This window comes from Capricornis sumatraensis, chromosome 3 (genome assembly GCF_032405125.1).
Source record: "Capricornis sumatraensis isolate serow.1 chromosome 3, serow.2, whole genome shotgun sequence".
Lineage (NCBI taxonomy): Eukaryota > Metazoa > Chordata > Mammalia > Artiodactyla > Bovidae > Capricornis > Capricornis sumatraensis.
Genome location: NC_091071.1, coordinates 33,642,348 through 33,668,453, shown reverse-complemented (window position 1 = coordinate 33,668,453; position 26,106 = coordinate 33,642,348). Strand labels below are relative to the sequence as shown.

General features: G+C 44.3%; 1 protein-coding gene across 2 annotated transcripts in view; it reads right to left on the bottom strand.

Moving 5' to 3' along the window:
- Window positions 1-26,106, bottom strand: part of GRIN2A (glutamate ionotropic receptor NMDA type subunit 2A) — a 440,082-nt gene that overhangs the window by 48,422 nt on the left and 365,554 nt on the right. For both annotated transcript variants that reach the window (XM_068968089.1, XM_068968090.1), the window contains one exon: window positions 16,539-16,699. In XM_068968089.1, coding sequence (XP_068824190.1) covers window positions 16,539-16,699 — 161 coding nt within the window. The remainder of the gene's footprint in view (window positions 1-16,538; window positions 16,700-26,106) is intronic.

The following is a 26,106-nucleotide window of genomic DNA, read 5'->3' as shown; positions in this document are numbered from 1 at the left end:
TGTCCATTGAGTCCATGATGCCATCCAACCATCTCATCCTCTGTCGTCCCCTTCTCCTCCTGCCCTCAGTCTTTCCCAGCATCAGGGTCTTTTCCAATGAGTCAGCTCTTCGCATCAGGTGACCTAAGTCTTGGAGCTTCAGCATCAGTCCTTCCAATGAATATGCAGGGTTGATTTCCTTGGATACAGGATGGATGAAAATGGGAGTGCAGGTGTTTCGGAAATTGTGTTTCCTGGTACGAATCCAGGGGATGGCTGAGGCAGGGGTGACATACGTGAGCAGAGAAGCCATGGTGTGCAAATCACCATCAAAGCATCCAGGCTCAGCACTACCGGTGGGTGAGGCACATTCACGGGCCGAAGAAGAGGTACGCTTGATGCACGACAGCCTTTGGAAGTGTCTGCTTGGGCAAGGGACTCTCAATACATACAGAGACCGTACCTGCCATCAGCATGGGATGGTCTGAAATAGATTTTAGGAAAATGACCCAGAATCACATTTTGAAGTTTATGTGTACAAACTTTGAAGTCAGAATTATACCAACCTTGATGCCTTTTCACTAAGGAAGCATTTTTCAGAGCAAACTCCATTAAGCTAATTTAATTCCTAGATGAATGCCTCGTGTAGCATAGTTGAATTATTTCCAATTTTTTTTTTTTTTTTAGAAACTATTTTCATTGGGATCAATTCCTTTGTGTTGCAATTTTACAAGGATTTGATTCATTGATCAGTGTTTGGACCATAACAAATTTTACTAATTTATAACTTCTGCCATCTTGAGCTTTCTCTAATGGGGATGGTGGCCATCAAGTCCAATTCTCCTGGGTCAAAATTGCGCAGAGAGGCAAAGTTGGCCAAGAAGATTTGAGTCATTTATGGATTTGCAGTCAATAACAAATTTCACCCTGTGTGCTTTTCGCTGCTGTCAGTTTAATTTGCGTTGATTAATTCTTCACAGTAATATTCACTGTGAATTGGGTAAAAAAGACGGATGGTGACTATTTATTTTTTAACTGAGACCATTCTGAGCAGTATTGTAAGACTGAGACAGGGAGAGGCAGAGAAGGAGGGAGAAAACAAGAGAGGGGGAAAATACAGATGGAAGCAGGCACCAAGGAAAATGGGAAGACAGGGAGAGAAGGAGACAGGAAAGAACAAAGAGAGCGAGGGAGAGAGAGAGGAGGAGAGAGTGTTCAGACAGACAGGGAGAGAGTGAAAAGAGGGGGACAGGCCTACAAGAGGAGACTCAGAGCTGAGAGGGGGGGAGAAGGGAAAGGGAGAGAAAGAAGAAGGAAGGGAGCAAACGGGGAGGGGAGGAAGGGAGGAGGGGAGAAAGAGCAGGAGGGAGTTCAGCTCCGTCCAGTCGCTCAGGCCTGTCTGACTCTTTGCCCCATGGACCACAGCATGCCAGGCCTCCCTGTCCATCACCAACTCCCGGAGTTGACTCAAACTCATCTCCACAGAGTCAATGATGCCATCCAACCATCTCATCCTCTGTCATCCCCTTCTCCTCCCGCCCTCAATCTTTCCCAGCATCAGGGTCTTTTCCAATGAGTCAACTCTTTGCATGAGGTGACCAAAGTATTAGAGTTTCAGCTTCAACATCAGTCCTTCCAAAGAACACTCAGGACTGATCTCCTTCGGGATGGACTGGTTGGATCTCCTTGCAGTCCCAGGGACTCTCAAGAGTCTTGGGAGAGAGAGTGGAGAAAGGGAGAAACAGCGGAAAGGAAGCAGGGCAAACAGTTTGCCTACTAACAACCTCACGAACAGGACAAGGTTAAAATGATATATCAAAGCCCCTCTTCTTCATTGCTGCTGAATTTAACAAACTAACCTTATCCAAGATATTGATAGATCATGTACTGCATGCAGCCTTTTGATTTTTCAGGAGAGAAAACTCAGGAGAGAAAACCAAAGCCCAGAGGAGGTCTCTGCCCTGGGTGTCCCACAGCATCAGAGCTTCCAGACCCATCTACCACCTGCCAATGCAACGCGCCTTCAGGGCCAGGCTGTCACTGGCTTCCGGAATCAGAGCACCTGTCCTCAGGTTGGGTATGGAGTCAGTGAAGCATCACTGTGGGGTGTTGGGTGAGTCTGTGCTCAGACCTAAGCCTTGACTTCCCCATCTGACCAGAAGGAAAACTATCTCTTCTGGTGGTTGTACTCTGATTGAAGGAAGGAATGACTGGACACTTGCTTGAGGGATTATAAAGCGCTATGCAAATGCTCTTCCTTCTTCATGCTACCGCTCATGCTCTGACCCAGGAAAAGCATTGATTCCTGCCGACACGTCAGTCTTTTCTGGAGTTTCTTAGTAGATATTCTTCAAGTTCCACGGTGCAAAAGTTCCACGGTGCACAGCACAGTATTTAAAACACTCATATTACAAAGAATGTTTTCTGTTACAGACTTTTCCTGAATGTTGACTGTGCGTCAGACACTGCTCTCTGCCTGCCTGTCTCATTTAATCCTTACAATGGTTCTAAGTGCAGGTTCCTAAGGTATGGTTCCTAGGTGAAGGAATCATCGTTAGCATTATTTTATAAACAAAAACCCTGAGGTCTATGAAGTTAATTAGCTTGTCTAAAGTCCCACAGCTGACCATCAGCAGAGAGGGAATTCGAATCCAGGATGCTTGGCTCTTAAGCATCACCACACACTCCTGGTAAAGACGGTGATCCTGCTGAACTTGTCACATACCAGGACTGAAAGACAGGGACTCTCAAAGGCCAGAAAATATATGACAGTGAGAGACTGGGGAAAGAATCAATGAAAGCCTATTATGCGTCTGATAAAGTGCCGGGATTTTCCCTAAGTCAATTCATTCAGTCCTCAAAAGTGTTCTGAATGTGCGTGTTCAATCCTGTCTGACTCTTTGTGATCCAAAGGACGGACTGTAGCCCACTAGGTACCTAAGTCCATGGGATTTTCCAGGCAAGAATACTGGAGTGGGTAGCTATTTCCTCCAGGATTTGGAAGCTGTGGGAAATAGCCTCAGAGAGGTTATTTAAATTTCCAGAAGTCACACAGCTGGTAATTAGCAGAGTAAGAAAATAAAGCTAGGTATTTCTCAATTCAAGGTCAATGCTCTGAATCATGGGGTCATTCAGAAAATAAATAAGTCAATCAATCAGCTGAATAAGACTAACCTTTTCTAGAAAGTATAAATACTCTGACCCAGAAATCATACTTCTTGAGATCATTCCTAAAGAATGACTTGCCAAAGCACACAGACACCTCATCATGGATTTTAACATGACCATATTACCAAGAGCCCCCCAGAGGGAACTAATATAATAAACTGTGCTATATGCAAACCATGGAATTCTTTCTAGCCATCGAAGAGAATGAAGGCAAGAGACACCTATGGACATGGAAGGCACTTCAAAACACATTATTAACTGAAAAACCAAACTGTGCCTTACTTCACAGAGTTTGAAAGCACCCCACAAAATAAAATTTTATAATTATATGTGAACACATAAATATTTGCAAATTCATCTGACAAAGATCTGGGAGAAATGGCATGTATATCAAAGACAGCACACTGCTTACCTGCAGGGAGTGGGGGTGATTTGGAATTGGGACACAGTCAAATGGATGCTTATTTATCTGCATGTTTTACCAGCAAGGATATCTTCTTTTGTGAGAGTGATAGAGCAGAGTGATTTTCAGCAGAGATGCTAGAGCCACTTCAAATCCCATCTCTGAAGCTCACCAGCAAGAGACTTAAGCTGTGCACGCCAGTGTGGGCATACACGCTCATCCACTCAGTTGGGTCCGACTCTTTGCGACCCTGTGGACTGTAGCTTGCCAGGCTCCTCTGTCCATGAGATTTCCCAGGCAAGAATACTGGAGTGGGTAGCTATTTCCTCCAGGATTTGGAAGATGTGGGAAAAAGGCTCAGCCAGGTTGTTTAAATTTCCTTAAAAATTTAGGAGTGGGTTGCCATGTCCTTCTCTGGGCAATCTTCCTGACCCAGGGACTGAACCTGCGTCTCCTGCACTGAAGGTGGAGTTTTTACCTCTAAGCCACTTGGGAAGCCCACACGCAGTGCAGGGGAGCCAAATTTGCCATCCCAAATGGTGTCTCTTTGGCATGAGGACTAAGTTAGGCTGATTATTTTTAAGAAACAAGAGACTCAGGAGATGTTTCTTTTTACCTCCTCCTTAATGGCCTGAAGAATTTAGATGAAGGGCTTGTTCCCAGAATAGAGCTACCACCAGAGCTGTCTGCAAAGAACATGGGTTTACTCTGTTTGGGGAGACAGAACAGGGCTTAAAGATCGGTGTGTTCCACCATCTACCGTGGCCCGGCAAATTTATTTCCCAAACATCTGCTTTTCCATCTCCATGTCATTTGCCTTCCTTTCCTGGGAAGCCCCAACCCGCCCACCTCCAACATCCTCTTTGTCTTTTGCTGAGGATGGTAGGTGAGGCTTGGGCCCTTTGGGTGAGTTAGCCAGTTCTCCTGGGTCTCTCCCACATACACATTAATAAAATTTTATTTGACTTTCTCCCGCTAACCTGTCTCACCTCAATTTAATTCTTTGACCAGCCAGGAAAACACTGGAAGAGTCGGGAAACATTTCTCCCCCTCCCATGCCTGACGATCATTTCTCTGTGTACCCAGTGCAGATTGGATATGCCAACCCTCGTGGGGCGGCTGTGAAATTAAATGAAGAATTATAGGTAAGTGCTTATAAGAGCATCTGGCAGAGAGAGAGAACAGCTAAGCATTTGAGATGAGGAAGCAGAGATGGAAACTAGCCAACATAATAATCGCATCGCCCAGGGTTGGGGTAGTTTACATGCAAGAACCCGTATTGTACCCTTCTCCACTGAGAGTCATCAGGTGACACTCCCAAGCACATACTGGATGGAGGCCTCCCCCGCAGACCCTAGACCCCAGACGAGAGCCTTCTGTGGCAGTGCTCATGTCAGATACCAACAGAGGATGCTGTTGGGAAAACCACACTGGTGCCCAAGTGAGTGTGGTGGGTTGAATAGTGTCCCTCCCTCAAATTCACATCCATCAGAACCTCAGAATGCAACCTTACTGGGAAGTTGGGTCTTTGTAGATGTAATTAGTTAAGGCTCTCCAGACAAAATCATCCTGGGTTTAGGTGGGCCCTAAATCTGATGACTTAGAAGCATCCCTCATAAAAAGAGGAGACACATGGAGGTCACACGGAGGAACCAGGTCACATGGAGACAGAAGCAGAGATCTGAATGATGGTGCCCAAGTGAAGAGCCACCAGAAATGAGAAGAGACAAGGACAATTCTCCCCCAGCGTCTTTGGAAGGAGTGTGACCTTGCTGGGGACACTTGGCTTTTAGACTTGTGGACTCAAGAGCTGGAAGAGATTATGTCTCTGTTGTTTCAAGCCCCCAAGTTTGTGGTTATTTATTACAGCAATGCTAGGGAACTGCCACCGTAGGGAAACCCGAGGAGCAGTGCCCGAGTTTCTATTGCTCCTCAATCTGCGTTTCTCTCGATGGAAGGAGGGCAGGGGCCACTGTCTGGGCCCCAGGCACTCACCACGGGGTGTGGACAGCATCTTCCGACCTGTGCTAAGAACTAACCTGGCAGCTGGAAAACTCACACGTCCTCCCACTCCTGCTAGAAAGAGCAAGAGGACACACAGAGCTGATGCGTTAATGTGGAGACCATTTTAGCACCTGGGTCAGTGGGAGCTTGTTCACAGCGGAGAGAGAGGAAGCATACTACCAAGATTTTCCAAATCTGAGCCCCTGATGGGCAGGAGCATCAGCTTCTCTGGTCCTAGCCCTCATACCTCATGACAAAAGTGAGGTTCAGCACTTCCCGGAATCGTTCACCTGTCAGGACAAGCAGAGAGGTAGACATCAAGGATAAAAGGAGATGCTGGGCTGAGTCTGAGTGCCAGCGCTGTCGCTCACTTAACTTTTGGACAAGTTGCTTCTGCTCCTTGAGCCTCAATTTCACCTTCCGTAAAATGGAGAGAACTCCTGTTTGGTAGAGTTGAATCAGTATGAAATGAGATATCATATCTGAAGTTTGAGTTTGGTAACTCAACTGTGTGAGTTTGGCAACCAATCAGGAGAGGTGATCCCTAAGGAGACAAGGAGATGGAATCTGCCAGGAAGCTCCTGCTCATTCAGTCGCCCCAGGGAGAATTTCCTAACCACATGGCTCCCAATATAAGGAACACATTCTTTGCTCAGCTGGCTTTTCTCTGTGAGCTCATTTCTTTTCTCCATTTCAATGGAAGGAGAAATATTGACCATTTTAAAAGCAGCACTAACACTTTCAAAGAGAGGAAGAGACATTTTAAAGCATGGACAAAATTAGTTCTGAGTTTTTATAACAGTGAGCAATCAGAAACAGGCTAATTGTGCACTGTTCTAGAAATGTTCATATTTAGTGTTTTAAGTCATGACTCAAAGCGTGGGCTCTGGAGCAAGTGTGACCGCAGATAAGCTCTTTAACCTTCCTGGTGCCTACTTCCTCAATTGTAAATGCAAATCGTGATCATTGTTGCCTCCCAGGGTTGTTAGGAGGTTTAAATAAGACACTTCAGGCAATGCATTCAGAACGGTACCTGGCACACAGGTAAATAATATCCTTTAGTTGGAAATACCTTGCTTGGTTTCCAAAACAATTCAGGCAGGTTATTCAAACTGCAGTAGAAGAAGTTTTCAGCATATGGAGAAAGCAATTTGAGTGAACTGAATTCTGAGATGGAAAAGCAGGTAAGGCCTTAGGGAAAGTCAGAAAGCAGATATTCATGCCATAAGCTCTCTGCAGTTGCTAACGGAAGATCATAAATTAAGCTTTGAGTTATGTAGAAGCCCGAGCAAAAAGAGCACTATGAGGAATTACAGAACTTGTTGTCCATGAGATAAAAGCACCTTACAGCCAAGAAAAACAATGTTGTTCACAGCACAGAAGTCTGAGACATGATGTAGAATGGCAGTCTGAGCAAACTGGTACAGTACAGCATCAGCCAGCTCTCTGAAATAACTGTTTTCTTGGAGGGCCCTCCAGTGCCAGACAGCGTATGATGAAAACACACAGCAGTAAAAGTTAAATTAATTAATCTTTTTCTAACTCAGTAAAATAGCACCTCCTCGTTAAATGTGATAATTGTCCCACAAAACTGTATAGATTCAACTGAGAAAAGCCAACCAGGTTTGCAAGGACACTGGTTCAATGTATATAAACTATGATCATGTGGACAAATGCCCAAAGGAAATGCAAGAAGAACTGAATAATTATGTTCAGGAAAACAGTTTCCTTCTTACTACAAGTAACACTTTTGTTGCAGAAAAATGTGTTAAGTAAAAGAGGATAGAAACCCCACAATCTTCATCAACTACAATATCTCTCATAATGTTTGATGTATTTCATTTTAGTCTCCTTTCTGCCTCTTTCTCGTCTCTGAATTTACAGAATTCGGATCCCATTTCATTCAACTCTTCCCCCATTAAAAATTTTTTTAATACTTTATGGGTGGTCGTGAATGTCCCTTAATATAGTTTTAATGGAGTTTAACAAGAGATAATTTCAAGAACAAAAAAGATTTCTCTGCTTTCTTGAGTTTTTGTTAAGGGTAAAATTGCTAACTCTCTGATGTGGTAGCAATTATTTTTGAGCTTTATTGCCGTGTGGGGGTGGACCTCAGAAACCAGGTCACTGTCGATCCGATTTTCTCTGGAGACTGTGCTATTTCATTTAGGAGAACAGCTCACCAAACCCTGAGATCTATGCCTGTTTTCGAACTCAGCAGCTGGAAAGGAACCCTCTGAGTGGGATTCTGCTTGACTGGTAAAATATAGCTAATAAAATATGCTCAGATGACACCCTTAAAAGAACTTGCCCTGCACGGCAACTCCGCATCAGTGAGGACACGCATGCCTTCCTGGTCTACTTTTGCCCTGGCAATTTGAGGATCCCTGGACCAGTTTCTTCTGAGATGGAAAGGAGGATTCTGGGATCTCATCAACTCTCAGATCACCAACTGACACATATATGTTATATAGTATCTGCATATTATACATCATATTAAATATATGTACATAAACATATTGTGTTGTTGCTACTGTTCAGTCACAAAGTTGCATCAGACTCTTTGTGACCCCATGGGCTGTAGCATGCCAGGCCTTCCTGTCTCTCACCATCTCTGGCAGTTTGCCCAAGTTCATGTCCATTAAGTCGGTGATGCCATCCAACCAACTCATCTGCTGTTGCCCCCACTCCTCCTGCCCTCATTCCTTCCCAGCACAGGGTCTTTTCCAGTGAATCTGCTCTTAGTATCTGGTGGCCAAAGTATTGGAGCTTCAGCTTCAGCATGAGTTCTTCCAGTGAGTATTCAGGGTGGATTTCCTCCAGGACTGACTAGTTTGATCTCCTTGCTGTCCAAGGGACTCTCAAGAGTCTTCTCCAGTATTCTACTTACAATACATATTGTAGGGGGCAATATTTACCACTCCAAAATATCTCTTTGGCATGTAGACCATTTCAAGCTGGAACAATCAAGGCCCAAAAGACTCAGGAAGAAACTGTGACATTCCTCCTAACTGCCTAAGAGAAAGACGGAGGGCCTGTCCCAGATTATAGTTATCAGCAGAGACGTTTGCAGAGGACATGGGCTAAGTGTGGTCAGGGAAATTCTAGGCTGGGCCTAGAGGTGAGAGTGTACTCCATTGACTCTGTTGGCCCAGCAAACGTTTATTTATCAAACACTTGCTTTCTTATCTCCATGGCAATTACCTTCCTACCCTTTAAGTTTCAAACCACTACCCTCAACACCTTCTTTTGTCTTTAGCTGAAAATGGTATTTAAGGTGAGTCTTTGGCCATTTTGGTGAGTTACTTGGTTTTCCCAGCTCTCTCCAAGGTTTCACTTCAGTTCAGTTGCTCACTCGTGTCTGACTCTTTGAGACCCCATGGACTGCAGCATGCCAGACCTCCCTGTCCATCACCAACTCCCGGAGTCGACTCAAACTCATGTCCATTGAGCCAATGATGCCATCCAACCATCTTATCCTCTGTCGTCCCCTTCTCCTCCCACCCTCAATCTTTCCCAGCATCAGGGTTTACATGCGATTAAACTTCCATTTGACTTTCTCCTGTTAATCTGTCTCGTGTCAATTTAGTTCTTAGATTAGCCACAAGAATCTAGAAAGAAGGCACATTTCTTCCTCCACAGTAATATAATACAGAACTTTGGTCTTCAATTTTCCTTTCAACTCTAATCTCATATATCCAACTGCCTTGCTGGCATTGACAAGTCGGGAAGCAAGCCTAACTCCTATAGTCAATAACTCTACAGTGTGAAGTACTTCGTTAACTAGCCTACTGGGGAATTCGTTAACCTTGTAGAGCCTTGGGTTCTTCATCTCTTTAAGTACCCAGCTCATAGGAATAATAGTGCTCAGTTCATAGCAGTAAGAGTACCCAACTCACAGGAGCAACAGTACCCAGCTCATAGGAGTGAGAGTACCCAGCTCATAGCAGTAAGACTACCAGCTCATTGCAATAGTAGTACCTGCTCAGAGGAATAACAGTACCCCTGAGTAACAGTAGTAATGGTACCCAGTAATGGCAGTAATGGTACCCAGCTCACTGGCATCTTCTGAGGATGAAACGAGATTATGCACGTGAAGTGCTTGGAGCCGCATCTCACAGATTGCTAGGTTTCAATCAATGCAAAGATGAAATATCATGATGTTGTCCCAAAGGCACTTTCAACTTACCTCATGCAAACCTAAACGTGTGTTCCTCCATGCCTCTGTTCTTTCTGAACCCTTCCTCTTCTCGGTCCTGTCCACTCCAGACAGAACAGCAGTTCTCAGTACTCAATGAATTAACCTTGCAAAGCCCAGGGACTGCCTGTACCTGAGTCACCAGCAGTGCCAATAAAAACAGGGGCTCCTGACCCCCACAGGCTTGGAGGTGCTGGCCCTAGAACAGGGACGCAATGTTTGCCTTTCCTATGAAAACGCTGCTGATGCTTGCAAAGAGATGTGACCACCCTCTGGCTTTTAGTATACGGACACCTCACAGTTTGGGTCTTTCCAATTCTTCTTCCAAACTACTCAATGTAAGAGAAGCCAAAAGATGCGTGTCTGCTTCCCAACATTGTCGGACTGGAAATGAAATCAGCAAAGGGACTGGGGAGGAGGCCTGACTGATGCTTCTAAAGAAAACTGGGACTTTTCCATAAATTTATATACGCATAATTGGACATGAAAGTCGGTTAAGATAAGAAAACATAAACCATCCCACTATGTCTTCAAATATTAGGCTCTTCAGAGTCGTAAGAACGTAGATTGTTTAATTTAAATCTGGCGTAAGTGCTATGCTTGCAGTTTTGCCTACTTGCCAAAACCACTTGGAGAACATTGGCTTCTGATGACTGAACATTTATAAATCTAAATCTGTCTCCACTCATTTCGGCCTCAGCTCCCTCTTCTAAAGCACATGGGCCCCACATTTGATTACTGTACATCAGAGTCACCTGAAGAACTTGTTAAAGCATGCCGATTCCCAAGCACGGGATCTCGAATTTGAATGCAGATGCGGAATTTGAATCTCCAAATTCCAGAGATTCAGGTTCAGGCTTAGTGGGGCTCAGGAATTCCCATTTTTATTAGCATCCCTACTGATTCAGGTGGGCTTCCCAGGTGGCTCAGGAGTAAAGAATCTGCCTGCCAATGCGGGAAACACGGGTGTGGGTTGGGAAGATCCCAGAGGAGAAAATGGCAACCCATTCCAGTATTCTTGCCTGGAGAGTTCCAAGGACAGAGGAGCCTGGCGGGCTACAGTCTACAGGGTCACAAAAGAGTTGGACACGACTTAGTGATTAAACAACAACAACTGATTCAGGCCCTATTGGCCTGGAAACCCAGGGTCATGAAACGCTCATCCACCTTTGGTTCAGGAGACCCCCACATGTCAGAACAGAGCTGTTCCTGAAAACCCAATCTGTCAATGTCTGCAGATCAACCCTATTTTCTCACTGATTTGCTTGATATTTTCTGGGATGTTTTATCTCCATTTATTATACATTTCAATAAACCATGACACTTAAAAAACTTAGTTTCAAATGACACAACAACTTAGTTTCAAGTTTCTGTGCCCCAAGACTCTTAAAGTGATTCTGGATTGTGAAGACAAGCTACATGTTTAGATTAGCTGGCCTACTCTTTATGTGCATAATGTATTTATTGAACTTGCAAACAGTAGTTCTCAGATTTTACCTTGTATCAAAATCACCTTGGAGCAGCAGGATGCTTGTTAAAATGCAAATCCAAAATCTCTACCACTAAAGAGAAGGTCTTGCGTTAGTCCCAAACCTTGCATTTTTACAAGGAACCATTCGATTCAGGTGGGCCTCCCTGGTTGCTCAGTCAGTAAAGAACGTGCCTGCAATGCAAGAGATCCGAATTCGATCCCTGGGCTGGGAATATCCCCTGGAGAAGGCAAATAGCAACCCACTCCAGTATTCCTGCCTGGAGAAGTCCACGGACAGAGGAGCCTCAGGGGCTACCGTCCATGGGATTGCAGAGTCGGACACGACTGAGCAACTAGCACAGACACACATTTGATTTAGGTAGAGTTGGTTCCCTGGCCAGGGTTGGAGACACCCAGCTGTGAAGAGTTATTCTAAATCCTTTCTGCAAAACTGACAGCCGTTTATAATTGTGGTTTGTCTGGATTTAGCATTTTGGAAAGTGCTAAAGAAGTATTCAAGTTGCTGACACAAGTAAAAGAATCTCAGAATTATTTCAGAGACTGAAGAACCCAGCCCTTTTACTCTTTAGATGCGGAAATTGAGGCTCAGGGACGTGACATGACTTGTCCAAGGTCACAGCTCGCTAATGATAGAGCCCAGACTCAAACTGAGCTGGGACTCTTGTTTAACCACAATCCAAAGTCCCTCTTGTGTTCCAGACTCTTCCAGTAAGTTACAGTTCATAAAGGAGCCTCCCCGTTTCATTGACCCTCTGTATATGTACTTATAATCACTAAAGCACAGATGTCAGTGAGACTTGTGAGTGGAGGGGTGGGACCCAACAGCTGAGCTACTTGCTCTGGGTTTTCTAAGCCAAGCCTCACTGGATTCTAGCATATTGGGGGTAGCATAAAGGGAATATCCTGAAATCCAACAATCCAGAAGCACATAGGGCACCTCCCTGTACTTTTTGAGAAGAGAAACTTCTAGAGATGCTATACATAGTGAAGGAAGGGAATGTCTATTTTTTTAAAGCTGGGGTTTATTATTATCATTATTACATGAGGAGTTTATTATTCCTTAAACTGTATATCCTCATGATATTTACTCTTATAAAATAATTTCATAATACATTTCCTATTTTAAAGTAATGTATTTCAAAATGAAAAATTTTAAAAGAAAATGGGATGGGAAAGGGAAAAGGCAACTCAGTGTGGAGAAGTGGACACTGGAAAGACAGAAGTCTCATGATGGGATGAGCAGATACGATCAATACACAGAAGCTGTCAGACCTGGGTGCAGTTTGGTGATGGCAGTTCTCAAATTTAGTTCTCATAATCATCTGAGGAGTTGCAGTCATCTTTGTGACCCCAAGGACTGCAGCCTGCCAGGCTCCTCTATCCATGGAATTCTCCAGGAAAGAATACTAGAGTGGATACCCACCTCTCTTCTCCAGGGGATCTTCCTGACCCAGGGATTGAACCCAGGTCTCCTGCATTGCAGGTAGTTTGTTTACCATCTGAGCCACCAGGGAAGGTCCTCTCATACTTCAGCCCAAGAAAAATTCCAAATATTAAAAATGCAGCCAAAATAGAAGAGGATAAAACTATTTTATATCTGAGTGAAAAGGAGTTTTGAACTACAACTCAAAATCAGTGACTATACAAAATATAAATCTCCACAGGAAAAAAAAACTATCTGCAAGCTCAAAAGATAAAGTAACAACAACAGAAAACTGGGACAAACATTTGTAATCATACCACAAATAAAGGGCTCATTTCTCTAATAGATAAATTAATAAGAAAAGATCATCAAAACAAGAGAAAAAAATAATGTTTTCAAAAAAGTAATTGCAGAAGGCTTTTAATTACATTTGGCAAAAGAAAAGTTATGGATAATAAAAATGGTACAAATTTAAATGTTGGCACATATTTTACCTATTATCTTTGCAAAATTTTCAAAGACTGATGACATGCTGTGTTGACAAAGACTTTGGGGAGACAGGTACGTTTATACAGCAGGGGGTAAAGGTGAATTTCCTTGGGAGGGAAATTTGTCAATGTTTGTCAGAATGACAGCTATGTGTGTAGTCTTTCACCCAGCAATCCGAGAAATTTCTCCTACAATGGATGTATGTGACGCACATGTAAAAATATTCACTACAGTATTGTTTTCAACAACAACAAAATGATATCCTAAATATCCATCAGTAGGGGACTGATGAAATACCATATGGTACACTCACACAATGAAAAAGACGATAATTTTGTAGGAAAAAAAAAGTCTCTGCAGCTGTTTATGCTTTGATAGAGAAAGATCTGGAAGGATACACAGGAAAAGCACTAAAGGCGATTACTGGGTAAGGGTAAAGGGTACTGGGGCTTCCCAGGTGACGCTATAGCGGTAAAGAACATGCCTGCCAATGCAGGAGATGTAGGAGACGCGGGTTTGATCCCCGGAGGAGGAAATCGTAACCCACTCCAGTATTCTTGCCTGGGGAATCCCATGGACATAGGAGCCCGGTGGGTCACAGTCCATGGAATTGCGAAGAGTCATGTGACTGAAGCAACTTAGCACGCACGCACAGAGGGTACTAGGCAAAAAAGGCACATTGTGGAAGGAAGGCTCTCTACTGTTTAATTTTTTATTTTTGAATTGTGTAAATGAACTATCTATTCAAAATTTGATTTAAATAATTATCTGAGAAGCCTGTTAAACATATAAGTGATTTCCCCTAATATTAACTCCACTGAGACAGAATCTCCAAGTATAAGCAGGAGTGCCCTCACCTATAACAGTGTGTGTAGCTATTTCTTTAAAAAAAAGAAAAAGGCACACCCCTTTAGCTCTAGTTTCTGAGTTTAAAGTAACAATGCCATGCATTCTCCTCTCTGGAGATTGAACGCAGAGTAAACTCACCATCTGCCCAAGTTTGCTAAGATGGATGTTATAATCATTATATGGCTTCCTGAGAACAATTCATACAATTTATGGCCAGGGATGGTTTGTATATCTCTACTCTTTTTTGTTTGCATTATTTAAAAAAAATTGAAACAGAAAAAGAAAAAAAAACCTATTTTGTCCTCTGGGTAACAGATAGATGAAGAGAAGACCAGTCAGCCTTCAACCATTGTTTCTAACTGTTGTCCTGACATTTATCCTCATGGTCTGTTCAGAATAACAGTATATATTGATGAAAATACCACAGTGGAAACAAACAAATAAAAACTCATGTCTATGGCTAAGCTAGAAAGTCATCAAAAATTTGTCTTTTCTGATATCTACCAAAAGTGAACATCCCACATTCTATAGTTTGGCAATTCCAATGTTAGGTATATAACAAGGAAAATGTATCCACTTGTGCAACAGAAGACATGTAGGAAAAAGCCCTAAGGAGCTTGACTCATAATAGCCCCACGTGGAACACCACCCCAGCATCCATCATGGTTAGCAGAGATGTGTGCGTTGTGGTATGTCCCCACACCAAAAATTCTGCATAGCAACAAGACTGAAAGAGCCAGAAAGACATGCAGTGACCCCACTAACAGAATGGTGAGCCAGAAATAGGGCAATCCAGAAAGAAAACATGATTTCGTTATATGTTAGAATAACAGGGCAAAAGAATCTACGGTTTTAGAAGTGAAGATGGTAGATGGAAGACAGTACAGTAAGTCCCCTACGTACGAACAGGTTCCATTCTGAGAGTGAGTTCAGTTAAGTCCAATTTGTTTGTAAGTCCAACAAAGTTAGCTTAGTCCCCAGCTAACTCAATTGGCTATATAGTACTGTACTGTAATAGGTTTATAATACTTTTCACACAAATAATGCATAAAAAACAAACAAGCACAAAAAATAAAGAAAACGTTTCTAATCTTACTGAACAGTACCTTGAAAAGTACTGTAGTTCAGGACAACAGCTGGCATACAGGGGCTGGCATCGAGTGAACAGGCAAGAAAAGTTACTGACTGCAGGAGGGACAGGAGGTGGGAGATGGGAGAGCTGAAGGATCTGGGTGGTTAGGTCAGCTGGACAAAGTCATCAAGCTGCATATTTGACACTTGTACATTTTCTCAATTTTTGTTATGCCTTTCAGTAAGATTTTTAAAAGTCATGAACAGTGTGTGAATGAGTTTTGGATAAGTAACAGGCTTGACTTCTAAATAAATGCTCTCCCAGCCCCTGTTGAGTGAGATACCAAGAAATCCCTGAAGAGACTGAAAAACAAAATGCCATTGGCCTCATTTCCTGGAAATGATGCAGAGATCTGGGCATGATGCAGAGGGGTCCCTCCGCCCCACCAGAAAAAAAGCAGCAGCAAGACCTTCTCAATGCCTGGCAGAACAGCCAAGGGAAAGAGGCTGTGTGTTAATCTGCAAGGAGAATACACTGCAGCCCGTTTTACGTGTCAGAATTCCTGACAGCTGAGAGGGTACATGTAAGTTAATTTTCTGGATAAGCAAAAATTTCCTCTTTAAACAATCCCACCATTTAAAACAAAATTATTTTTAATGGAACCCTTTCAAAAACACATTTCACACATCACTGACTTTTCAAAAAGTTGAAGAGTCCATGGAATAGAATTTAACCTTTACACTAAATAACACTAGCAATTAGGTCCCGTTTCAGTGCCAGGCACTATCTGAAATGCTTTACAGTAAATTTCCTCTTAATCCTCATAAAACCCCTAAGAATTAGGTCTTATCATTATTCCCACTTCACGTATGAGACTGAGGGCAATTGATTAATTGTCTGAGGTCATAAAACAGGTCTTCTGTTTACAGCCTCAGTTATTTCACATCTGCTAGCTTCCACAGTGCCAACAGATAGATGAGAATGTTCATTGTACGTCTAGAGAGACTGAGTTCTCACTGCTTTTCTCTCCCTATTTCCTTTCTCCTTCCTCAATGTGACACTCTTCTACAGAAGGCTACACCTCATAAACTCCTACCTAAAATCAGATAAAAATTGATAGCACTTTGTTTTCACCACTTGATATAAATTCCACCTCCTTAGATCTTCCTATGGCTAAAATAATCCCACTGAGTTGGGCCAACTTCTTTATCAGTTTAAGAGATCCCACTGGTTCTCTGCATTTCAAAGTGTCCTGGATTTGCTTTTTGCTTAGCACAACTCAGAAGGAAGGCTTGGATTCTCATCAGATTAACGAAAAGCAGCCCTCAGCAGGGGGCTTCCTTGACCTCCAGCTCTTGAGAAAGTACAACATGGAAGCAGATAAGCACCAAGGCGCGCAGTCATTGTCTGTAAGGCGCGTGGACGGGCAGGCCTGCAGAGCAAAAGAAAAACCATCCTTACCCTGTTTTCAAGCTGACCAAGGCGTCCTCGACTCCCTTCTGATTAAACTTGGTCATGTACTGGTGCATGTAGGGGTAGTTGTTCCGGATGTTTCTCTCCGTACTGCCGTTGGGCACCGTGCCAAATCGAAAGGGTGGGGAATAGTCGTGAGGTCTCTGAAACTGCAGAGAGACAGAGAGAGAGCAGGAGGAGAAAGAAGAGTCAGCCATCCTCTGCCATGTGTCAGGAGTCAATCATTGGCACGCGTGAGCGCAGGACAGAAGAAACCCATTCATTTTTGAGCTTCCTTTCTACTCAATCACACCTTCCAGTTGTCTGGGAGCTCCAGGAAGTCAGAAACAGAGTCTGTCTTGTTCCTCACTGTTCCCTGGAGCCCACCACAGGGCCCGGCTGGGTGTGCAATAGATGCCTGTTGGATGGAATTTTAGAGAGACTGGCCTAGTGGTAGGGACACAGGGAGAACCCGGGAAATGCTAGTTGAGCTGGAGGTAATGTATGACATTAGTTCATTCATCAGCTTTACAGTGACATTTTCTGAGATCCTTACCAATCACTCCCGTCTCTGGACTCCATTTACAATTCCTTCCAATACATTCCATCAGAAGGTGATGAAAGGGAGCAGAATTTGCCATCCCCAAATATACCTCTCTGGCATACGGATTTTTGGGGGGCTGGTTATTTTATTTTTTTTTTAAGATAGAGCAGACACAGGAGAAACTCTGAAAACTGAGTCCAAGTTAACCTTTTTGGAAGAAGCAAAAGTCTTACATTTATAAGGGTGTCTTCCTCTCTGTAACCTGGAAGAGGATGATGACTAAATCTCTAAAACTCTTATCAGTGGAGAAGGCAGTGACTTAAATCTGCATCACGACCGTACCCTTGCTTACTGTGCCTTTCCTGGTCACCTCCTGGAACTGACTGACCTTCCTTCCCCCCTGCCACACATCCCCAGCCCTCACTGCCCTGCATCTGTCTTACGTCTTCAGCTGAGGATAGAATTTAAGCTGGTGGTTTGGGCTATTTTAGGGAGTTACTCAGTTTTCTTGGGTATCTCCCATATATACAGGAGGTATACATGTTTTTCTCCAGTTAATCTGTCATTTTTTTTTTCTTTATGGGGAGTGGAGGTCTCAACCAAGAACCTAGAAGGGTAGAGGGACAGTCATTTCTCTTCCCTTACAATGATTCTATGTTATCATTTACTCATTCTCTAGCCATCATTCATTCATTCATCTATTCATGCATGCAGGTGGGCAGTACTTGTCAAGGGCCTAACACACCCCAGGGGCTTCCCTGGTGGCTCAGTGGTAAAGAATCTGCCTATCAATGGCAGAGATGCAGATTTGGTCCCTGGGTCGGGAAAATCCCCTGGAGAAGGAAATGGCAACACATTCCAGTATTCTTGCCTGGGAAATCCCATGGACAGAGGAGCCTGGAGGCTACAGTCCATGGAGTCACAAAAGAGTCAGGCACAAGCTAGCAACTAAAACAACAACCACCCATCCCAGGCACAACGGCAGCCTCCATGAAGGTTTCTTGAGCTGGAGTCCACGCTAACCTTAGCTTCCCGGGCATACCCACGTCCAGTGTGGCTACCGAGCCTCCGTAACGGCTCACTGTCCATGCTCCCCTCATCTTCCCTGATTGGCTGAGACTGGCTGTTCAGAACAGTCCTCCCCAGGATGTCCCACTTTGATCATGTGGTTATTTTTTTTCACTCTATTTATTAGTTACATCAACTTATTTTCATATGTTTAATCATCCACACATTCTTTGGATACATTTCATTTGGTCATGACATATTATTCTTTTTATATGCTCCTGCTTGACTTGGGTTGCTAGTAGCTTGCTGAGGATTTTTGCATCAATATTTTAAAAAGATGTAGAGAACTAACGTACAGACACCAAGGGAGGGTGCGGAGGGTGGGATGGATTGGGATTGACAGATATACAGTACTATGTATGAAACCGATGACTAATGAGAACCTACTGCACAGTGCAGGGACCTCTGCTCCACGCTCTGTGGTGACCTAAATGGGAAGGAGATCCAGGGACGAGGGGATGTATGTATACATAGAGCTGATTCACTCTGCTGTGCAGGAGAAGCTAACACAACATTATAAAGCTCGTGCTCAGTCGCTCAGTCCTGTCTGACTCTTTGTGACCCCATGGACTGTAGCTCACCAGGCTCCTCTGCCCATGGAATTTATCAGGCAAGAATACTAGTGTGGGGTGCCATTTCCTACTCCAGGGGATCTTTCCGACCCAGGGATCAAACCCACGTCTCGCATCTCCTGCATTTAACCTCCTGCCGGCAGGTCTTTTACCACTGGGCCACCTGGGAAGACCCGAAGCAACTATACTCCAATTAAAAAAAAAAAAAGACATTGGCCCATCATTTTTTTTTTTCCCTTGTGATATCTTTGTTTACTTTAGTATCAAGGAAAAATACTGGCTTCATAGAATAAGTTAGGAAGTGTTCCCTTACTCTCTATTTTTCTGAAGAGTTTAAGAAGGATTGGTATTAATTCTTCTTTAAACTGGTAAAATTTACCAGTGAAGCTGTCTTTTCCTGAATTTTTCCATTCTTTAAAAAAAAATTTTTTTTTATTGAAGTGAAGTTGATTTACAATATTGTGTGAGCTTCTGATATACAGCAAAGTGATTCTGTCATATATACATATTCTTTTCCATTATAGTTTATTACAAGATGTTGAACACAGTTCAACATCTGCTATACAGAGGGACTTGATGTTTATGTTCGACATACAGTAGTTTGTATCTGCTAATCCCAAGCTCCTAATTTATCCCTCCCCCAGATATGCCAATTTGGCATGTGAATTATTTTGAGCTGAAGGCATTCGGGATCCCATGGGCTCAAGAGAAACTTTTCCCCCTTCCCTTAAAGAATTTAAATTGGGGGCCTTGCCCGTAAGAAGAATGATAATCAGAAATAACATTTTATGACCTATGACAGGCAAACATTTAATTACTGAACATCTGCTCTTCTCATCATCCCGTGAATCACCCACCTCCCTCTACAGCCCGAGGCTCCTACTCTACTCCTTAGCTTGGGATGGCACTTCATCCTGATTTTATCTTTCTGTCTCCGAACTTCTCATGTAAGGCGGCGGTGGGTAGGAGGGGGTTCCTGTGCATTCAAAATTAAATTAGATTTTCTCCTGTTGGTCTGTCTCACATTAATTTAATTCTAAGACCAGGCAGAAGAATCCAGGAGAGAGAAAGGTTTTCTTCCTCTCTGACATCTGCTCACATCTTCAGTGTTTGGGATAATCTAATCAGATTAGGTGTCCAAAGAACTGGGTCTAAATCCTGGAAATACACTTAAAATCTAGAGACAGCACAAGGCGATGGTGTGAGCCCAGCTTCACAGGTTCCAAAATCAGTCCCTTTCAGACTGTGGAGTCTTTGTGAAGTCACTTCCCTTCCCACTGTTTCCACTTACTTCCTGTCTGCAGAGTAGGAAACCCATCAGTACTTCCCTCTTGGGGTCAAAGGGAAGATCTAAAATTACAGTGCTTGTCAAGTAATAAGAATAGTGTCTAGAACAGGAGAAGCACTCACAAAATAAAACTGTTCATAGCTAGTGGTAGTGGGAAGCTGCTGTATAACACAGGGCGCCAGCCTGGGGCTCTGTGATGACACAGAGGGCTGGGATGAGGGGGTGGGAGGGAGGCTCAAAATAGAGGGGATCTATATATATAATTACAGCTGATTGGTCTTGTTGCAAGGCAAGAATCAACACAAAATTATAAAGCAATTATCTTCCAATTAAAAACAAAATTTTAAATTTTTAAATAAAAAAAAAGCTCTTACTTTTCATTTCTACCATTATCCTGGGCAAAAAAAAAAAAAAAAAAATGTAACCTGGGCCTCATTTTTCTATGAAATATGGAATTCTAAAGCCAGAAAGTGATGATAATATGACTTAACACTTCAGAGGACCTGGCTGGGGCCAGCAATGTGCCAAAAACATTAACAAATATTGGCTCATTTAATACAACAACCCTGTGTGTGTGTTAGTCGCTCAGTCTTGTCTGACTCTTTGAGACCACATGGACTGTAGCCCGCCAGGCTCCTCTGTCCATGGAATTCTCCAGGCAAGAATACTGGAGTGGGTTGCCATTCCCTTCTCCAGGGGATTTTCTTGACCCAGGGATCAAACTCAGGTCTCCTCCATGGGCAGGCAGATTCTTTACCACCTGACCCACCCGGGAAGCCCTAGAACAACTCTGCCAGGAAACTAACCTTCAAGGCTTGGTTTCACAGATGAGGAAACCAAGGCTCAGAGAGGTCACATGACCTTCTTGAGATCGTTGTTGCTGTTCAGTCGCTAAGTCATGTCTGACTCTTCGCGACCCCATAGACTGCAGCACACCAGGCTTCCCTGTCCTTCACCATTTCCCAGAGTTTGCTCAAACACAGGTCCATTGAGTCCATGATGCCATCCAACCATCTCATCCTCTGTTGTCCCCTTCTCCTCCTGCCCTCAATCTTTCCCAGCATCAGTGTCTTTTCCAATGAGTTGGCTCGTCAAGTGTTCTTAACATTACACTCTTTGTAAGCAGCCCTAAGGTCTGAAATCTATCATTCCTCCGGGACCCCCACTAGTGATCTCTCCTCTTTGAGAGGTGAGGGCCTTGAAACCCAGAGGGAAGGACAGCCAGTGAACCTCTGGCAGCACCAGCACTGGGGTCCAGTGGGGTCCAGAGGCGTCTCAGAGTCCCAGGCCAGCATGTCTTCCACGGAACTGAGAGCTTCCCAAGGAAGTGTCCAAGTTTACCCCAGGGTGAGGCCCATGGAAACCATTATTCCTTTTTCCAGACTCACACTTCATTTCATTGTTAATTAAAATTTCCAGCTGCAGATCGTCCCCCTTCAATTAGGCATGCTGCTGCCTAATAAGCAGCCGTAACTGGATTGGGGGGATGTGGCCATATATTCTCCAAATGAGATCCTCCTGCTGGGAGCCTTGCGTTGGGAGTGTGTGTGTGTTTGTGTGTGCAGACAACAGAATGCTCTTTGCACTCACCCAGGCAAGTGGCGTCACAACCCATCACCTCGGAAAGGGAGGCGCTACCCCAGCACAATCCCACGGCCTTTGGTTTGCAGAACAATAGAGGGAGTCCACCTCGGGGATGAATTTCTACACTTCTCTGGCCTTGACTGTACCATCACCCACTCTAAACTCAGCCTGGCACCCAGATGGAGGAAACTTTTCCTGCTCAACTAAAGGCTGTCAAACTTTTGAAAGCATGACTCATGACACATCTTCCATCTCTGCCCTGCACACACACAGACACGTCACAGCACGCTTTCTACCTGGGATTATCCTCCAGTGTCAGCCATGGTGAACTACCTTTTTAACGGCCACATTCTGTAAATTAATGTCATGGCTCCCTAAAGCGTCCTGACCTACAGTGTGACAAATAGCTAGGGGCAAGGATGACTCTTGCAGGCAGCCCAGGGCCTAGTGTTAAGGGCACCTTCTGTGTTTCTTCAGTTTGGTTCTGTCCTTCATTCGTGTCCTACTCTTTGCGGCCCCATGGACTGCAGCACACCAAGCTTCCCTGTCCATCACCAACTCCTGGAGCTTGCTCAAACTCACGTCCATCGAGTCAGCGATGCCATCCAACCATCTTGTCCTCGGGTTGTCCCCTTCTCCTCCTGCCTTCAAAATTCCCCAGCATCAGGGTCTTTCCCAATAAGTCAGTTCTTTGCATCAGGTGGCCAAAGTATTGGAGTTTTGGCTTCAGCATCAGTCCTTCCAATAAATATTCAGGACTGATTTCCTTTAGGATTGACTGGTTGGATCTCCTGGCAGTCCAAGGGACTCTCAAGAGTCTTCTCCAACACCACAGTTCAAAAGCATCAATTCTTTGGTGTTCAGCTTTCTTCATAGTCTATCTCTCACATCCATACATGACTACTGGAAAAACCATAGCTTTGACTAGATGGACCTTTGTCAGCAAAGTAATGTGTCTGCTTTTTAATATGCTGTCTAGGTTGGTCGTAACTTTTCTTCCAAGGAGCAAGTGTCTTTTAATTTCATGGCTGCAATCACCATCTGAAATGATTTTGGAGCCCCCCAAAATAAAGTCTGTCACTGTTTCCATTGTTTCCCCATCTATTTGCCATGAAGTGATGGGACTGGATGCCATGATCGTAGTTTTTTGAATGTTGAGCTTTAAGCCAACTTTTTCACTCTCCTCTTTCACTTTCATCAAGAGGCTCTTTAGTTCTTCTCTTTCTGCCATAACGGTAGTGTCATCTGTGTATCTGAGGTTATTGATATTTCTCCTGGCAATCTTGATTCCAGCTTGTGCTTCATCCAGCCCTGCTTTTCCCATGATGTACTCTGTATGTGTTTCTTACAGGAATGGATTTCCAAGGTAACTTTCTTCCAGAGAGTTCAGAGTGCAGAAGAAACAAATGTGGGCTCCAGCCCAGGGTGGTGCAGAGGTCTCCTCCATCAATAAGATCACACGTGTTCATGCTAAGTTGCTTCAGTCCTGTCTGACTCTTTGCAACCCTGTGGACTGTAGCCTGCCAGGTTCCTCCGTCCATTGGATTTCTCCGACAAGAATACTGGAGTGGGTTGCTATTTCCTATTCCAGAGGATCTTCCCAATCCAGGGAGTGAACCCGTGTCTCTGTGTCTCCTGCACTGGCAGGCGGATTCTTTACCACTGAGCCACCCGGGAAGCCACATGCTTCCAGATGTAGCATCAAACTGTCCTGGCCCTTAAGAGGAAGGAGAGGCTCAGAGGCCTCCATTCAACCAGTGAGGGTGGTGAACGCGGCTCACCCAGCATGACTCCATGAGAACACGTTCATGGGCTCATCCACAAGGTCCAGTCCCCGAACTCCCTCTATCGCTGTTGGTGCAATAACATTCCAGACCCCGGAAAGGAGGGACGGTTCGAATCAGGCAACGGTGATGGTCAAGAGGAGGTGGGGGGAGAAGGAGGAGCAGGAAGACGCAGCAGAGAGGGGCTGGAGGAATGGTGAGGCGAGGGAAGAAAGAACATTTGTTAACAGGATTACCTGCCATGTGCCAGGCACGGTGTGAGGATTATCCCTAATCCTCATATCAACCTTGCCAGAATGGTATTAAAGCCCTCTATCAGGAAATTAGGCCACAGGGAGACGGACACTCTGAAGGCCATACCACTACTATATGGCAGGCCAGGATTTGAACCTAGATTCATTTGACCCCTATGGTGTTGCTTTCTCCACTACAGCAATCTGTCTCCCAGAGACAGATTTCAGCAACCACGGTGACACTCAACATTTTGAAAAGGGTCGCCACCAATATTCCAATTTCTTTAATAATTTCGAGGGGAATGAATTCCTCTATGTATAATTTAACCCCAAGGTCACCTGAGCACACCATGGGCTCCAACAGCAAGCACTAATGCTGCAAATCGTTGCAAATTATTATAAGCCTGAGTTGTTACATAGATACTCATGATTAAAACAAACAAAAAATAAATACACTTGCATACAGTATTAAAATAAATTGATTCAATATATATTTTTATTTTGCAGACTTTCTTGGTGTATTTGCCATTAATCTGCTGGGAGCACTTAGCTTATTTACTCCAGGAATTTTGCTGTTTATTTAATTGTATCAAACATTTAATTAAAAGAGCTATCTGCTTGCTGCTAATGCTCTGAGCATGGAAGCTGAGCCGTGTCTCATGAGGATACGGTATCTGTTACTAGGTGTTTCCAAGTCAGAGAAGGTCAGTGGAATTATTAGTGGTTCTAATTAGTTTTCCCACAAGCAGTCATGTTATTAGACCTAAAACTAGGTAGCAAGGGACTTTTTTTCCCTCCTTGCTGTTGAAAATAGCATCAAAAAGTAAAATATTCTGCCAACTACTTTCTTTTTTTAAAAAATGTTTATTTAGTTCACTTGGCTATGCCAGGTCTCGGTTGCGGCATGTGGGATCCAGCTCCCTAACCAGGGGTTGAACCTGAGCTGCCTGCGCTGGGAGCACAGAGTCTTAGCCACTGGACCACCAAGCAGTCCCTGCGTGTCCCACTCTTTGCAACCCCATGGACGGTGGCCCACCAGGCTCCTCTGTCCCTGGGATTCTCCAGGCAGGAAGACTGGAGCAGGTTGCCATTCCCTTCTCCAGGGCATCTTCCCGACCCAGGGGTCCAAACTACGTCTCCTTCAGCTCCACTACTGAGCTGCCAGGGAAGTCCAAAGAAGTCCCTACAGATTATTAATACTTTCTTGAAAAATCTTCTCACCCAGAACATGGTTTCCCACTGCGTCCAATGTTCCTCTGGTCACTTATTCTAGGAACCATACATTTGCTCCCATATATGATGTAATTGGGTCTGTAGAGGATTTCATTGGCTATGGGGAACGTTCTCATTGGTAGCTTCCTTTTATCCTCAGAGCAACTATGACTCCCAAATGTTGAGAGAGAAGCTAGGAGGCGCAGCAAGGTTACACAACAATAAAGGCATCACATGGCTGGTACATGGCAGAGAGGAAAGGAAACCCAACTTTCTTGACTCCAAGTAGATGGCTTTCTCTGCTGCCCCCAGATACACTTTAGGTGAGCCAAGGAATTGAGTGAATGTGATTTAGGAAGGAAGGGCTCCAGGAGAAATCAGGAAGGATATGGGGGAAGGAGGTTGGGGAAGGGGAGGAAGCCAGGCAAGGGTGTGACTGTGGACAAAGTCTTAACATCAGCCTGAATCCAAAGGGAGCTCAAGAGTAAACTGCACCTTGGAGGTTTCCCCCTGGTTAGTCATTGGTTACAGGAAGGTCGATGCTTTCTAACATCGATGCTATCTGCTTGCTGCTAATGCTCTGAGCGTGGAAGCTGAGCCGTGTCTCATGAGGTGTTGGAGAAGACTCTTGAGAGTCCCTCAGACTGCAAGGAGATCAAACCAGTCAATCCTAAAGGAAATCAACCCTGAATATTTTTTGGAAGGACTGATGCTAACTTTAAAGCTCTGATACTCTGGCCACCTGATATGAAGAGCCAACTTACTGGAAAAGACCCTGATGCTGGGAAAGACTGAGGGCAGGAGGAGAAGGGGGTGATAGAGGCAGAGATGGTTGGATGGCATCACAGACTCAATGGATGTGAGTCTGAGCAAATTCCAGGAGAGGGTGAAGGACAGGGAACCCTGGTGTGCTATAGTCCATGGGGTCACAAAGAGTCAGACATGACTTAGCGACTGAACAACAACAATAATATCCAGGCACGCACCGTTCTGCTGCTGTAAGATAATCACCCTCTGAAGGTCCCTGAGCTTTCATCAGCAAAGGTGAGGCTGGGCACAGAGTCCGGTAAGGGATCCAAGGAGCCCCAGGGGGGTGCCCACAGGCCCAACACACCATGGCTTTCTCACTCAGTTAGCGAGCGTGCGTTGGGCATCCACTCAGTGCCATGGAACCCTGCCACCCCCTTCCCCCAAGTCTACTTTAATCTCATCAGTATTCTCTTCTTTACAGCACTTACTCCTGCCTGGAATTTCCTTGTCCATTACATTTACTCAGGTGCTGCTTATTTCTT